The sequence below is a fragment of the Hemicordylus capensis genome, chromosome 2 (genome assembly GCF_027244095.1).
Source record: "Hemicordylus capensis ecotype Gifberg chromosome 2, rHemCap1.1.pri, whole genome shotgun sequence".
NCBI classification, from domain to species: domain Eukaryota; kingdom Metazoa; phylum Chordata; class Lepidosauria; order Squamata; family Cordylidae; genus Hemicordylus; species Hemicordylus capensis.
The window spans coordinates 250,783,635-250,800,418 of record NC_069658.1 but is presented as its reverse complement, the minus strand read 5'-3'; the positions used below and the strand labels follow the sequence as shown (position 1 = coordinate 250,800,418).

The 16,784-nt window shown below is 47.0% G+C and overlaps 1 protein-coding gene across 3 annotated transcripts in view; it reads right to left on the bottom strand.

The window, feature by feature from the left end:
- The window catches only part of LOC128343033 (complement C4-like), an 83,817-nt gene that overhangs the window by 30,795 nt on the left and 36,238 nt on the right, over nt 1-16,784 (bottom strand). For all 3 annotated transcript variants that reach the window (XM_053291376.1, XM_053291378.1, XM_053291377.1), the window contains 9 exons: nt 16,079-16,205; nt 15,888-15,959; nt 14,671-14,871; nt 12,797-12,905; nt 8,696-8,766; nt 7,626-7,765; nt 5,066-5,275; nt 3,872-3,923; nt 1,592-1,681 (listed from right to left, as the gene is read on the bottom strand). In XM_053291376.1, coding sequence (XP_053147351.1) covers nt 1,592-1,681; nt 3,872-3,923; nt 5,066-5,275; nt 7,626-7,765; nt 8,696-8,766; nt 12,797-12,905; nt 14,671-14,871; nt 15,888-15,959; nt 16,079-16,205 — 1,072 coding nt within the window. The remainder of the gene's footprint in view (nt 1-1,591; nt 1,682-3,871; nt 3,924-5,065; nt 5,276-7,625; nt 7,766-8,695; nt 8,767-12,796; nt 12,906-14,670; nt 14,872-15,887; nt 15,960-16,078; nt 16,206-16,784) is intronic.

Genomic DNA, 16,784 nt, shown 5'->3' with positions numbered 1-16,784 from the left:
AAAAGCTCTCTGTGTGTGTGTGTGTGTGATTGTAATGACTATTTTCAGGGTTCTTCCAGATGGTAATGTATTCCACCTTGAGCTCAAATTTCCATGGGAGTTAATTAAAAGATGTTGCATAATTGCTTAGTGCCATTTTGCTGACAATTCATGAAAATCTTGTGTTTTTAAAAGTAGTATTGAAAATACATGCTTTCCCCCCACGAATTGTCAACAGATGGTGGTAACAAAACACACGACATTTATAACCAGTGTCTGAACTTGTCATGCTATCTCTCATCTTGCCCAACTGTGCTCATAATTCAGAACGCAACAGAATAGCATGAGGCCTCCCACTGAGCCCCAACGGCTGCTTAAGGTGCTGCAGACACTTTGGTAGTCAAGATGTCAGAAGCTGTCGATTCTCAACCGTGGTAATTGGTGGTAACAAAATCCTCCTAGCTTTGCTTATCGCAATTTTCTTGTCAACAATTACTGATAATGAGAATTGAAATCATTATATAGCAGAGACTAGATTATTTATTTATTTTTTAATTATTATTTTATTATTATTATTTTTTTGCATTTTGAGGCCTTTTGGCTCCACCATTACTCCCCACTGCCTCTGTCTGCAGGAATATACATACCTACCATTTGAGGATACACCTTCATACACTGGATGAAGTGGACTGTAAGGTGCTGCCCGTGAAAGCTTATGCTACAGTAATTCTGTTAGTCTTTTTAAGGTGCCACAACAACAACAACAAATATTTATATATCGCTTTTCAACAAAAGGTCCCAAAGCAATTTACATAGAGAAATAATAAATAAATAAAGATGGCTCCCTGTCCCCAAAGGGCTCACAATCTAAAAAGAAACAGCAACAGTAAGTGGAAGTACTGTGCTGGGGGTGGATAGGGCCAGTACCCTCCCCCTTGTTTATCCGTGGTGATAAAGAGAATCACCATGTTAAAAAGGTGCCTCTTTGCCCAGTTAGCAGGGGCTTTTTGCTGTTTTTAGAAACAATTTGGTGAGGCAAGCTATGCCAATAGCTTACAAAATGGATCTCCACCCCACCCACCCGCAAAGGGATAAACGAGGCAGTCCCCTATTCTACTGTGTGCATTTCCTTGTTTCCTGTCTTTAGGATCACAGACCTTACTTTACTGTGCTCATTTATATTTAGGCAGCAGGTTTCTCCTTATATTCCGAAGTCTCTCCTTGTCTTTTACCAACTCCCAACTGACCAATCATGTCCCCATCTGTAAAACTGATCAACCAAATACCATATGAACATCACTAATCCCAAAGGAGTTCTATAACCTCCCTAGCCAATAGAAATGGTGGAATTCAAATTTCTTCTGTAATTGCATCTTCTCTCAGCTGTGTTTCTTTTACTCAAAACACTATCTTTTTTACACCAAAAGCCAACATGGAACATCTTGCCAATCAATAACATACAATATCATATCCACATTTTTTCCAGCCATTGGCACATTTTGTCACAGACACAATCTTACAAACCACTTCATCTTTAAGTACACCTTCATAGTTAGTATCAAAAATACTAAAGCAAAGTTAGGATTCAAGCTCTCCGTGTTTCCTCTCCCACCTGTCAACCGGACACTCATCTTGAAGTCGCCATCAGGAATGGAGTTGGAGGGTATATCTCCTAAAATCTCCACAGATCTGGATTGTCCAGCTATCCCAAACAGAGGGAAAGAAATATTAGCTCCATATTGCTTTGACCCAGCTGACCTTACAATTCTTTCTAAGAAATTAGGAATGCTGGAATTGCAACCTCCCCTGCTCTGTGCTACCACTGAACACCCGATCCTATCCTTTACCCCCCAATACCATTCCTAGTCCTCCAGAATTTCCTTTGAACTGGAGAATTAAAAGAATTCTCCCTGGGTGGAGAACAGATCTTGCAGATCTCGCAGATCCTCCTTGCTAAGCAGGCTTTGCCTTGGTTTGCATTTGGATAGATGACTACACATGAGTGCCGTAGTCATATTCGTTCCCATATTCTGGGAAACACAGCAGCGTGGATTTGAACCAACAGCCTCCTGCTCTCTAGGCAGATTGCTACCAGTTCTCTAAACTTCTTTGTTCTAGTCTTACTCTTTCCTATGAAACAGAGCTTAAGAGGTTGAAACCTTTCCAATTAAAAAAAACACAGAGATGATGTGGGGCTTGAGAGAGGTTTACAAAATGTACAGATATGGAGAGAATCCTTTGACTAAGGATCATCAAATCTGGATAGCTTTTTAAAAAAAGATTAGATGAATTAATGAAGGAGCTCTTAACCATATCTGCTAAAAACAGAATGAGTGGGGTCTCATGATCTGCACAATGTTAGTTTAATGGGAATCTGAGATTCCCAAGGCATGTGTGCTCCTGAGGAGTGTGTCACGAGAAACTGGAAATGACAGGGAACCTCAGATTTGCACCACAGAAAACTATGAAGAAGCTAAGATTGTCAAGCTAAGTTCAGATCTTGGTTGATGATCTTGGCTTTATCGTAGTTTCCTATGACATCAAATCTGAGGTTCCCAGGAATGTGTGGGTTTTCATGACATGCTCCATGGTAGCACATGTGCCTCAAGAATATCAGATTCCTGTTAAAAGTAACATTGCATGGACTGTGAAAACCCACCCTATCTATATGGTTGGGGCAGAATATCTCCATAGACCAGATTGTGAGGATTAACAGCAGGGAGCCAGCAATCTCTATCATGCCCTACTTGTGGGCTTCTCTTCCCAGAAGCAACTGGCTGACTAAATAGAATTTTGCTCTGGCTCAACAGGCAGTTTCTCTTATACTCTAACTTGCAAGACTTCTCTGTTGTTCTCTAGCTCTTTCTTCCCAAGAACCAAAACTTCCGAGAACCCTAAGAGTGTAGTTAAGCAGAGGGCAAAAATGTCTGTAGTCTCTAGATGGCAAAAATCGATGCTATGAGAGCTTGCACACAAGTTTTAGGGGAGAGTTTGCTCACACTCCTGCAGGCTTGCATCTTTTTTCACAACAGGAGCTCATGCGTTGTTCAGACAGCCAGGACTTTGCACTGTTTTTGTGCTGCCAACTGCCAACCAGCTCTTGCTTCTGAGAATAACCCACCACTTTTTATTACTACTCTTCTGGAGAACAGGGAAAAGGATGGGTTGCCTAAGTACCTAGAGCTCCCGAATCACAGGGGATTCCTCCATGCTCATCACACAGTGCATTGTGGGATACCTGTAGGCCGGGACTCATTTTCCCAGCCTCCAGGACGCTGTGAGGCTCACAATGGAGCCCATCCTGTTGGCAGATGAACTACATGGCTCAGTTCCTCCATGGATCATCTGGGAGGAAGGTAGGTCCAACCCTGCCTACCCTGCCAGCTTCATCCATGGTTGTGTGAATGACCTCATTAGCTATCCATGACCTGTGAAATGCAGACCAGGAAGTAGTGCAAGCAGAGAGCCACTGGACCACCTGCCAAAGTGCTTGCAGAAGAAATAGCTTCAGAGCACTCAAGCTAGTAGGGAACCAAGTTAGGTGCTGCAGGGAAAGGCAATTCCTCCTCCAGGCAGGCTTAGTTGCCCAATCTGACCGGCGTGGTATTGGTGGTAGGAGGAATTCCTTCCCAACTTGGCTTGGTTTTTCCGCCCTGTGATTTTTGAGCGAGGGGTGGGGAGGAATTTCATTACTTGCTGGTCATGTGATGGACAAAGTGAAATAACAAATGCAGTGTGTGTGCGCGTGCGCACGTGTGCGTGTGTAAGAGAGAGAAGGGTGTGTGTCAAATATTTAAGTGTTTGAACCATATTCCACACCCTACTCCGCTTTCTCAGAAATTAATTTGAGATCCATCTTCACCTTTGATGACCTTCATTTGATTTGTCCTACCTTCACTTGATATGGGGATGGTGTATTCTTCCACCCGAACAGCACCCTCTCTCTGCAGATGGAGAAGAGATGGAATAGGTGTTTATGTTAAGAACAATATGATAGCCAGTATGATATAATTAGTAGGCAATGAGTCAGATATGGATAGGAGAAACTTCAGTTTGAATTCCTTTCAGCTGTGAAGCTCATTGGGTAACCTAGGGCCAGTCATGCCTTGTGAATCAAACCTACCTTACAGATAAAATGGAATACATACACCACCCTGAGCAACCTGAGGGAAAGGGTAGGGTGTAAATCTGATTGTTTATGTGTCTGTTTTGTTTGTTTATTATTTGATTTAAATACCACTCTTCCTAAAGTGGCTCAGGGCAGTTTACACTAAAATAAAAAATACATTAAAAATTAGAATAAAAACCAATTAAAAACAGATTAAAATTACAATTAAAACTAGATAACATTAGAACTAGATATCATTAAAAGCCAGGCTAAAAAGATGGGTCTTCAAGGCTCTCCTGAAGGCCTCCAATGAAGACAATCCTATGAAACCCTGAATGCAACAAACGAGAAGTGGCCAGTCTTTGTGGCACGTATGCATGTAGGGAATTGCATGTGTGCCATTGTCAAAGGGGATTATGTGACTCTGATGTGGAATCTACCTGATAATTCTTACACCACACTAAGTGCTTTGGTTCTAGGTTGAGGGATCGGGATGAGCAGGGGCGTAACTATAATAGGGCAAGGGGAGACAGTTGTCTGGGGGCCCACTGCCTTGGGGGGGCCCCCAGAGGCAAGTCACATGACTGACTCCCCCAGACGTGCTCCCGCCTGGGCTTCCTTCAGTTGTATTCTTCCTCCGAAATTGATGTGAGTGTTCAGACCTGGAGCTACCAGAACAGCATGTCTTTCTCTAGTACCATTAAATGACTTACATCGTCTACAATTTACTAAACCTTTTAAAAAACAATTTAGCATGAAGTTCTATTGTGGCACATAGCGGGGTGTGTGTGTGTGTATACACACACTATGCTTTTTGTTACCACTATTCAGCCTCATTTAAGATTTCTTTACTTCATGAGTGGGGGCCCATTTTAAAATCTTGTCTCTGGGCCCACTCCAACCTTGCTACGCCCCTGGGGATGAGGGTACTAGGCTTGGGAGTGGAAAAAAACATCCCCTATGGAGCGACCCTCTTACCTCAATCCGTAGGTTCTTGGAAACTTTGTCGCCCACCCCCCAGCCGCCAATGGCAACAACGGTGATGGGAATGTCGTTTGCTCCCATGGGAACCAAAACAAAGGGCAGGGGCACCGCTGAATTCCCAGGCACAACAACCCTCTGCTTCCGAGCCGGGCCGACGGTTGCTGGAGAGCAGATGCCCTCAGCAGGCTCCAGATACACCAAGGCCTAAACAGAAAAGAGAGAGAGTGGTCAGCCATGTTCAATTTGTATGTTGTTCTTAAATTTTAATATAGGGCTGGAACCTTTAATCACTAGATTAAAGGCTTTCAAAATGCAACATGTCTCATCACTGAGCTATTTCTAAAGCTAGATCCAAAGGGGTGTGTGTGTGTACCTTCAGAAGATTTCGGACTGGGTCATACAACGTTTGAGAAGGGGCAGGGGAATCATCACTTTTTTTTGTTCAGTATTCTATATCATTTGTAGTGATATTGGGGATGTAGGGGAAGAATGGCAGTGCAGTCCCTAAACAGCAGAGCAAAACCAGTCTGGTGAGAAAGCAGCAAAGCAAGAGGTGAGATGGTTCTTTAGTATTGAAGAACTACAAGGACTTATTGAAAGAAAAGGTTACAAAAGAATGTGAAAAAGCCTGCAGCTTAATTTCAGTTGTAGCGCATGGCTGGAGAGAGAGACCAAAACAAACAGCCATCTCTGGAGAGACAAAATGGAGACTAACACGGGAAGAACAAAGAGGGGTGGAGTCCAGCACTGTTATCCATGACCTCAGTCCCACCCCACAGAGGTCACTATGAGACACTGCAGCTGAGAGCTGATGCAGCCAGGGTCCTAGCTCCGACAGGGGAAAGGGAGGATAGTCTATTACAAATACAGAAAAGCTAGTGTGCTCAACCTCTGTGCTCCTTTCACAAAAGAAGTGGAAGCAACAGATTGTGGTCTAAGCATCTATAAACATAGATTACATTATTACAACAGCATGTTTCGGGGTCTCTTTAACCCTAGCTCTGTAGCTGAATGGTCCTTCCAGTTTCCCATGCAATGCAATAGGGATTGTCCATACCTCAGTATTCTTATTAGTACAAGCTGTCATTTTAAACAATATTATAGTGGGGTAGTGGTAGTGCTGGCTTGAGCACTGGTGCCGTCTGAGGCGATGCCAAGATGCTGCCAGCCCCTGATGCTGATGCACTGGTGTCAGGAAGTGTGGACAGCACCAGAGCACGCACAATCTACCGGCCTGCATCTTCCAGCTAGCAAGCACTTCACTAGCCCAAGGTTGACTCAGCCTTCCATCCTTCCGAGGTCAGTAAAATGAGTACCCAGAATGTTGGGGGCAATATGCTAAATCATTGTAAACTGCTTAGAGAGCTCCGGCTATAGAGCGGTATATAAATGTAAGTGCTATTGCTATTGCTATTGCTAGCCAGCTGGCTGGCTTCCTTCCTCCAGAGTGGGCAACTAAGCCTGACTGGAGGAGGAATTGCCTTTCCCTGCAGCACCTAACTTGGTTCACTACTAGCTTGAGTGCTCTGAAGCTATTTCCTCTGCAAGCACTTTGGCAGGTGGTCCCGTGGCTCTCTGCTTGCACTACTTCCTGGTCTGGGTTTCACAGGTCATGGATAGCTAATGAGGTCATTCACACAACCATGGATGAAGCTGGTGAGGAAGGCAGGGTTGGACCTACCTTCCTCCCAGATGATGCATAGAGGAATTGAGGAAGGTGGTCAGAGAGCTGGGCTGGGCAAGAAGGTGTTGGGGGGGGACTTGGAGGGGCAGCAAGGAGTAGCAGCATTAAGGCAGGTGAAGCAACCCCTGCAGGTGCTGGAGGAAGGCGTGGGATGCCCACCCTCACCACTCCAGGGTGCACCTCACCTCGCCTCATTTATGAGCGCTCTCTGGGTGGTGGATAAAACACTACAGGGCACTATTGTTCTAATTGATTGTGACTTAGTAAATGTACTTGAGGAAGTCCCAAGGAAATTAAAAGGATCAGTCAGGCATGCCTCAGTTGCCCTTTTAATTTCAAGCACATGTCAGCCAGTGTCTTGTATAAACCACTTGAGCAATTTTTTTTTTGAAGGTACTAAGAGGACAATTTAAGCTGGAGATGTGCTATTTTGGGGGAGATGATTTGAAACAAGAATTGCTGCTCTTGGTGTGTATAGGTCTACCACTTTCACCTCAGGTAAACAAGTTTTGCAAGTTTCTGTATTTTTTCAAAAACCGACCTCTGCTGCCAGAGGCAACAGTGGAGAGTCTATCATGGGAAGTGAACTGTTTTCCAAATCATTTTTCTGATCAACTAAAATTGCTATCTCCAGTCTTGGATCACAGGATCGGACACAGGAGAGAAGTCTCTTAGGTGCATCAGGCCTGTGCTGCTTAGAATGGTAGAGGTTAAAAAAAGAAGACGCAAACCTTTGGATTTGGTGCCCCGGAAGAGAACAGCAAGCCAACGTAGATAACCTCTGCCCTATCCCATGGAGCTGAAGGCCAGCAAAATCCTAATGACAGCAAAAGGCCATTCAAAGGGAGACATTGTATGGATTTTGCTTACACTGACTGGTTGTGAATGGTAGTTGTACAGAACAGGGCGAAGCTCTATCTGTTCGAACCGTTTCACTGAGTACGGCAGCCTGAGAGAGATGTGGAAATCTTGGAAGACTCTAACTCGAAGAGGTTCTGAGACGCAGATCCCTGAGAGTAAAAGAATAAACAAGCATATCAGCGAAGGGAAGATGGGAGGAGGAGATGGATAGGTGGCTGGATACAGATGGGTGGGATGCTGTTTCCTGCTTGTATAGTTATGAGAAACATGGAACTAAGGAAAGACTAGATTGACACACAGCCCTGAACTTCTGGTACTGAACTGAAAGCTGCCTTTTGTGTGGTAGGACCCAGAGGCAATTAGGGCAATTCTACCAACAAATCTCTGTAGTACAAGCCTCATTTGCATCCCACTGGTTGCCGTCCCTATGACCAGGCTCAATTTGCTACTGAAAGTGCTGATCAAACTGCATTGGTAACTGGATTTCTAGATGATGACTGTGTTGAAGGTGGAGTTCCAGTGCATCAGCCTTTTGCACCAACTATCCTAATGACCACTAGGGACATTGGGAGTAGAAGTAGTCAGTGAGGGTCTCCTTACCTGTCCCTGCTTGCCTCTACTCTATGACCCCTGCCTTGACTCCTCAGGTACTTCCTGTGCTGAGTCAGTCTTCTTCCTTTCCTCTTGGAGAGCAGATGGAACCATCTCTCCCCACCCCCCACCCATTATGTAGCTAATAGATAGGACTAGGTCTTTCCTATCCAAAATGTACTTTACCAATAAACCTATTTAGTTTAGATTGTACAACAATCTCCATGCGTATTCTTCAAATAACTACAACAATTAAACTCTGCACTCTACACTGTAACTGGAATGAGTAGCTTCCTTTTTTGACGCTTTGCTGAATAATTATAAACCCCAGCAGAATGGGTAGTTACATACATTGTTGAGAGACAGGCCAATCGTCTGTATGGGAGGGCAAATGATAACCGGCTGTTTGTGTAAGGATTAGGGTCATAGGGAAGGTCTGTGGGTGTTCAGATCATGGACAGGCAGAAATACATAGATGCTCAGCTCACCTTTTGCAGAGGACATGCTAACAGCCTGGATCTCCCAGGTGGTGATGGAATCGGGGAGAATCAAGTTTTCCCTGTGGGGGAGAGAGATGCAGACTTATTACCCAAAGAGGGCAGGGACCAATGAAGTGTGGGAGAATACTGAGGAGAGAGTGTCAGGAGTGGTGGGGCTAGAACTGGAAACCTCTGAATCTGTCCCCTTGCAGGTCAGTAAGTTGCTGGTTGATTATGCCCTCTCAGGCTCCAGAATGATTCCTTCTACCCAAGTACATAGGAAACTGTCACATACTGGGTCAGACCATTGGTCTATCTAGCTCAGTATTGCCTTCACAGACTGGCAGCGGCTTCTCCAAGGTTGTAGGCAGGAATCTCTCTCAGCCCTATCTTGGAGATGCTGCCAGGGAGGGAACTTGAAACCTTCTGATGCTCTTCCCTGAGCAGCTCCATCCCTTAAGGGGAATATCTTACAGTGCTCACACTTCTAGTCTGCCATTCATTTGTAACCAGGGCAGACCTTGCTTAGCTAAGGGGACAAGTCATGCTTGCTACCACAACACCAGCTCATAGGCTCCCCCTGACCTGGACAGACTAAACCAGAGATGCTGTTGGGTTACAGTTCTCATCATCCCCATCTGCAATGGCCTCTAACCATTGTGACTGAGGATGATGAGATCTGTAGTGCAACAAAATCTGGAGTCCAACAACATCTGGAGGCTTTATACACAGGGCTTCTACACCAAATCTCCTTCAGAAGAGTGTGTGTGTGTGTTCACACACCAGCTAAACTTACCCCGAAGTCCCTTCGAAATTCTTGGACTCACTCCACACACAAATCGGGCTTTGTCTTGCGAAGTCTAGCTTATTTCGGCATATTTCCGGGTTTTTAAAATGCTGGTTTTAAGCTACTTTTTCTGAAAACGCTGGAGCCAATAGGGAGAGGCACTGACGTGGAATCATTAGCATGGTAAGAAGGACGCTCACTTTAGAAAGCTCTCTCCCCACCCCCACATTGGCTAAAACGAAAACTCAGAGGCATGTCATCATGTGAACTTGTAGAAACAAAACCTGAAAGCAGAGGGGGAAAGCGGTTTCCCTCAGGTGCCGCGAGGGTAGTTCGAAGTGGCTTTGCTCAACATTTACCCCGAAGCATGAAGCCATGTGCAAATAACTCCCAAGGTTAAGAGCAACAGCTTTAGAGGCTTCTAGACCAGACTGGGCGTTTGGCCGAGTTCTCACTGAATCCTGATGGTATTCGCTCAAACCATACCTCAGAAAAGACATGATAGAACTGCAGAAGGTGCAGAAGAGGGTTAACCACAATGATCAGGGGCTGGAGCACCCTCCTTATAAGGCAAGGCTACAACACCTGGGGCTTTTTAATTTAGAAAAAAAGATGAATGAGGGGCAACCCAATAGAGGTCTATAAAATTATGCATGGTGTGAAAAGTGGATAGAGATAATTCCCACCCACCCACCCCTTGCATAACACTAGAACCAGGGATCATCCTATGAAACGTATTGCAAAGAAATTTAGGAAGTACTTTTTCACACAACACATAATTAAACTATGGAATTCTCTGCCACAAGATGTGGTGACAGTCAACAGCCTGGATGGCTTTAAGAAGGGCTTAGATCATTCATGGAGGCCCCCTCGCCATGAGGCCCCCCTGAAACCTGCTTTTGGGGGCCTCCTGCTGACACCCTGCCATTGCCCCACCGCACCAAACCTCCAATTTTATTTTCATAATTTCAGCCACCATGTATGTGGCTGAAGGGTGGTGGCTGATGGGGTCAGCTGAGCAGGCCTCCCTGTCCACACGTGGTGGCAGTGGACAGACCGACTGCTGGGCCTGTCCATCTGGCCCGGTGGTTCTTGAGAACTGCAAGGCGCTCCAGTGTGCCTGCACATTTGAAAAAGGTTGTTGAAAGCCTGTAACATCAAGGGCAGTGGCGGGAAGTGGAAATTTAAAAAAAACTAATTCTGATGGTGGCTTTAGCTTGGATTTTTAACTTGTTTAATTTGGTTAATTTTATTAGTCTGATTTTATATTGTAATTATTTTATAAATGTTGTGAGCTGCCCAGAGCAGTAATGCATTGGAGGGGTGGGGTATAAATATTTCAAATATAAACAAACAAACAAACACTGTAATTAAATTCTCATTTTAGAGAGGCCCTTTCCCCACCATTGGTGTTTGTTTTTTGCTGTAGTGTCTGAGCAAGGGTGCAATGCTGCAATTAAAATCTCATTTTGGAGCGGCGCTTTCCCTGACAGCTTTGTGCAAGGGAGACGAGTCACATCATCCCCCCGCCTCCTCTGTGACCCCATTGGCCCCAAATGGGGCAGGAGGAGGGGACAGATAATGCGGTTCAAGGAGAATATGGACACCCCTTCTTGGAAACCACATTGCAGTGGACAGCAATATGAACGGCCACCAGCCTATCATGAACACCCCTTTACTTGTGGTTTGAAACCATTGCACCATTCTTTCGCATCTTGCAACACTTCTACCGGTGAAAAGCTCATAATCTGGAAAACGCCCTGGTGGGCCAGTGTATGAAACAGGATGCTGGACTAGATAGGCCTTGGGCCTGATCCAGCAGGGCTGATCCTATGAGGGCTTACACAGAAAAAAGTCTGAGCTAGAGTCCTTCTTGCTGACAAGTGATTTTATATGTGCAGGGGTCTTTTTTGTATAGGGAAGCATACAGTCTTGTGAGACCAAGACCAGCCCAAGTCCCCTGGTACCTGAGGTGGTGCCCCGAACATGCCATCCCTCCATGTTCCACTATTCAAATGCTTCCCTGGGAGCCCCCCCTCACCTTTATACCCAGCAGAGCCCAGCTGCAGCCTCCTCTGCTCGCTGGCCACCCACCGCCTGCATGCTTGGGGAAGAGAGCTGGTCTTGTGGTAGAGAGCATGAACTGTCCCCTTTGCTAAGCAGGGTCCACCTTGGTTTATGTTTGGATAGGTGACTACATGTGAGTGCTGTAAGATATTTGCCTTGGAGGATGGGGCCATAACTCAGTGGAAGATCATTGGTCCAAAGTTCGCTCCCCTGGCATCTCAGGTAGGCCTGAGAGAGACTCCTGTCTTTAACTTTTGAAAGCCCCTGCCAGTCAGGGTAGACAATACTGAGCTAAATGGACCAACGGTCCGACTCAGTAGAAGGCAGTTCCTATGTTCCTATGGCTGTGCCTCAGCACATGGCCTCCTCCTCTGCCAACTCCCTTCCTGCTTTTAAAAGGCCAAGAAACATGTGGAGGAGAGGATAGGTGAGCACTAGGCTAGAACACTGGGCACTCTAGTCTAACACTCTCCTCCTCTCCTCTCAGAAGCACAAAAGGAGCAGGAGTAGGATGAGGTGTGGTGCCCACTTGTGGCCGCTGCTGCACCATCATGGAAGGGGAGTGACAGGGCAGTGGGCACCAGTGTTCCCTGTAACAGGGATTTCCAGGTGTTGTTGACTACCTCTCCCAGAATCCCCAGCTTCAATGGCCTTTGGCTGAGGATTCTGGGAATTGTAGTCAACAACATCTGGGAATCCGTTACAGGGGACACAGGTGGGCACCAGGGTTGCGGGGAGTCTCCAGCTTCTGCTAATCTACTGGCTGCCTCAGCTGACCTCACAGAGTTTATTATCTTTGTGTGGACCAAATGGTATGCAATATGGGAGACAGGGGCAGAGGCAGCCGGACGGCGGCCTGGGTCTGGCCCCACCCAGTGGCCCCTCCAGCGACGTCCCGTGCGTGTGATATCACATGCACAGGACGTGGCTCGGGCTCTGGAAGAGCCCCAAGCAAACTCCCCCCCGCCCAGACCCGGGCTCTGGAGAGCCCTGAGCAAGCCATCCCCTGTGCTTTCAGGCAGCGTTTGCTGTCTGAAAGCATCTATTTCCCTTTCTCTCCCTCCAGTGATGTAGAGAAAGGGAAGATAGATGCTTTCAGGCAGCAAGCGCTGCCTGAAATGACAGGGGAGAACTTGCTCAAGCTCACTGGAGCTAAGGTTATGCCCCCTTTGCGTGTGACATTCTTCTTTGAAAAGCAGCCATGGGGGCCACCGAGCTGAATCAGGGCTGCAGCATGGGATCTGTGGTGCACTTACGTGCGGGTTCCTTCTACGGAGAAAGTTTTCCAGAGCCAGCTCTCAGGGAAGACGCTCCGGAGTTGAATGGAATCGTCATCAATGAAATCCTCATCTTCCTCATCTAGAGCTACATGGAGAAAAGAGATCCTAGGTTGATAGTCATGCCTCACCATTCTCCAAGAAAACTCAGATATTCAGCCTCTAGCCTTGACAAATTAAACCAATTGTTTTCTTACTGATAGCTAGAAAGGAGTATTACCATATTGCTGTGGGTAGGGTTCACGCATAAAGTGGAACCTACTTGCAAAGTCGGTAACTGACTTTTCTGACTGTCCAAACCTATGCCAAGGAATGAACCTGAGCCTCACTCAGGGCTTCAAACCAAGGTATGTCACCAAGATTCTAATTTGGTTTGCCCACCAAATGCTTCCCCACTCCCAATGAAGTGTACATTATGTCTGAACCCATGCTCATCATGAACCTCTGGTACCTTCTAGGTTAGCCTGTACCCTCTGCCATCAGGATCAATGGCTGCAAGGTGGCACAAGGCAGGGATAGCATCCAGGGTTTCAGTAGGAGGCCTCTGCCAGGGGCTGTGCTTCTGGCTCAACTTGCCTAATTCACAGGCTACACCTTAGACGGATGCCTCGGTCAGCTGTGTTATTAATGAAAAGGTTCCATGCAGGGGCGCAGCCACTATTGGGCAACCAGGTTCAAAGAATCCAGGCCACCGCCCCTCAGGGACCATGCCTCGTGGCCCCGACAACCCCCCCCCCGCATCTGACGACATCAGATGTGGGGGTACGTGATTTAGCTCCCGAATGGAGTCGCATGGCCCACTGCCGTGTGGCCCCATTCAGAAGTCAAATGGCCAGCGCTGCGATCGCAGTGTAGCCAGGAGCAGCTCTCCCTGCCTTAGGCAGGTAGAGCTACTCCTGGCCGCAATGCAAATGCAAATGCAGTGCTAGCTTCTGCCTAACTCCTGAATGGAGCCGCGCTGCCCTGTTTGGGAGCTACACCATGTCTGATGTCAGATGCAGGGGGTGGGGCGAGGGGGGCTGCCGCAGCAGCTGAATATGGGCAGGAGGAGTGTGGAGACTGCAGAGGGCAGCGTTGGGGAGAGGGCCAGCGAGAAGCGTGGTAGGCATAGAGGTGATGCGTTTCTGGGCTGGTCTGAGCTGCCCTCTCTATGGTTTCTGGAGCAGCCACAGCACAAAACCCAGGTTATGATACTGGCAGAATTTTGACGATACGATGCTGCCTTCAAACCTGCAGTTTCGGCCACGAAACTCACTACAAACCGAAGATGCAGATTATGGTTTGGGGTTGAAAACCTTGGATCACTTGGGTGACAAAGCCATGGTTTCATGTATTCTGACGACCACAAAACCAAACCTCTGGCACAGTTGCTTCCGGTTTGGCATTATGTCCGAAGGTGTGTAGGTCACTTAGTGTGCTTTGTGGTTGAGCAGAGATTCAAACTCAAGACTCGCCCGTCAAAGTTTGACACTCTCCACACTATGCCACACTGGTGTTAAGAAAGTATTTTTCTATTGACTTGTGATCTGTTTCAAAACGGATTGTGAACAAATTTAGTGGTTAAGAGGCTGAGCTATGAGCCATATTCTGCTGGTTAAATCTCTTCTCTGCCAAGTTATGACACAAGCTGTCTTTTGTTGGACTCCAGCCCCTATCTGCAATATGGGGATGAAGGTACTGGGGAGTTTAATTTTTTTTTAAATATACTTTTGCCCTGCTTTTTTAAGCAACTGGGCCCACAAAATCACTTATAAAAAGCAGCGTCTTGGTCAAAACATCGAAATGCCTCTTTCTTTCACATGCAAAGCAGGGATAAACTTGGACAAGAAGCTGCTTCCAAGCCCTCTACTTACTTCGCCCAAGATTGTGGGATCCCCAGGATTTGCGTCGTAGACGGGCAGCATATTTGCAGCATTCAAGGAAGGCACGATGACATTCCTCAGACTCTCGCGTTGATATCCGCCTGGCACGGTCCTCACATGTTATGGCTCTTCGAAGGAGCACCATGCCATCCTGGCAGCATTTCCGCGATTCAGGGGTTGAGTACTTGGAACCTGGGTGGAGGAGAGAAGACAAGACATTAGTGGACGCAGCAGTAGCTCAGTGGCAGCGCATCTGCTTTGCATGCAGAAGGTGCCGGGTTCAGTCCCTGGCATCTCTAGGTAGGGCTGGGAGAAACTCCTGCCTGAAACCCTGGAGAGCCACTGCCAGTCAGTGTAGACCGGTGTTTCTCAACCAGCGGTCCGTGGATTGGTGCCTGTCTGCGAGGCATTGGGTACCAGTCTGTGAGGCATCACTAATAAAAATCACACACACCCCAAAAAACCAATTTCAGGCCACCGGGAGCTCTCCGGAGCTCATTTCCAGGCAGCCCTCGCTGCTGGATAACGTTCATTTCGCTTCCTTGAAATGAACATTATCCAGTAGCGAGGACTGCCTGGAAATGAGCAGGCAGAAGCCAAATAAGCTCTGGATAGCTGCCCGAAATGGTTTTTTGGGGGTGCCAGGGGGTGGGGTTGGGGGCAAGGGGGGCGACCCCCTTACTAACGGCTTCTCCGGGAAACTGCGCACGAATAATGTACCAGTCCATGATTCCAAAAATGTTGAGAAACCCTGGTGTAGACCAGGGATTCTCAACGTTGGGTCCCCAGATGTTATTGGACTTCCAACTCCCATAATCCCCAACCAAAGACCAGTAGAGCTGGGGATCATCAGAGTTGAAGTCCAATAACATCTGGGGACCCAACACTGAGAATCCCTGGTGCAGACAATACAAAAAGCTCAAGAGACCAATGTTCTGGGACAGTAAAAGGCAGCTTCCTACGAAGCATGTGAACATGGAAGGTAGGAAGACAGACTAAAAGGAAGGTCGTCAGTTAGTGCTACCCCTCTGCAAATCCAAATCCGCTTTCCTAGGCCCCTCTGCTTTGGGGAAGAAATGAGAGAACTCTGGAGACACCCCATCAGAAGGGCAGCCTGGTTCACTCTGTGCATGTTGGACCCTGGAGCATGTGCTGATCTTTCCTCAGGATCGCCACCACTCCTCTTCCTTTTCCTTCCTACCACTTACGCATGCTTTGGAGTTGGAACTGGAACTGCGGCGAACGCTTCTTCCGGGAAACACTCTCACTGCACCCATGTGCTGGGGAAGCAAGAAGGACAAAATGGGAGAGTGGGAGCAGGATGCATGTCACCTTATCCAATAATTGCTCACAGCTCCCCACTTTGATGCCACACTTTTTTCAGTCCCCGGGAACTCACCTTTCCGGAGCTCACTCTGTAGAGAACCAGTACGCAGAGAGAGTCCAGCATCAGTGAAAACGCCAAGGGTATCTTCCCCACTGCCAGCTGTGCAGCCAAGGTCATAGCTTCCCATAGCCTGGAAAACCTGTTTCCCAGAAATATAAAGAGGATTGTGAGAAGGTGATGGGATGATCTATATGAGCAGGTGGGAGGATGGCTGCAGAGGAAAAGGCGGGGTATGGAGAGAAAGTTACTGAAGATGTCTGGTCATCAGGTTAGGAATTTGCTTTAGCACTGATGGTTCACTATGCAGATCAGGTAATTTCCCCCTATGCCATTACAATTCTTTAAGAGAGGCAAACATTGGTGTAGAGTGACCTCCAATGGAGGAATAAAAAATATATATAAATCATATTTCTCAATTCCTCCATTGGAGGAATCACACTTACTCCATTAGAAAAACCATATTGGAGGAATAACATTCACGGGCATCCGCAGGAATTTTTTTATGGGGTGGGAGTAGGGGCAAAGCCAGCAATCCATCACCCCGCCCCCCCAGGAGTATGCCCCATTGAATTCAATGGGAACTGGCTCAATCCGGCAATGGGGATTGCTCTCTTTTGCCCTCCCCTCCTAACTCCCATGATCACATTTACTCAATTGGAGGGATCACATAGGCTCCATTGGCACATAATTGCATATGGCTATGGACAGAAAAGTTTCT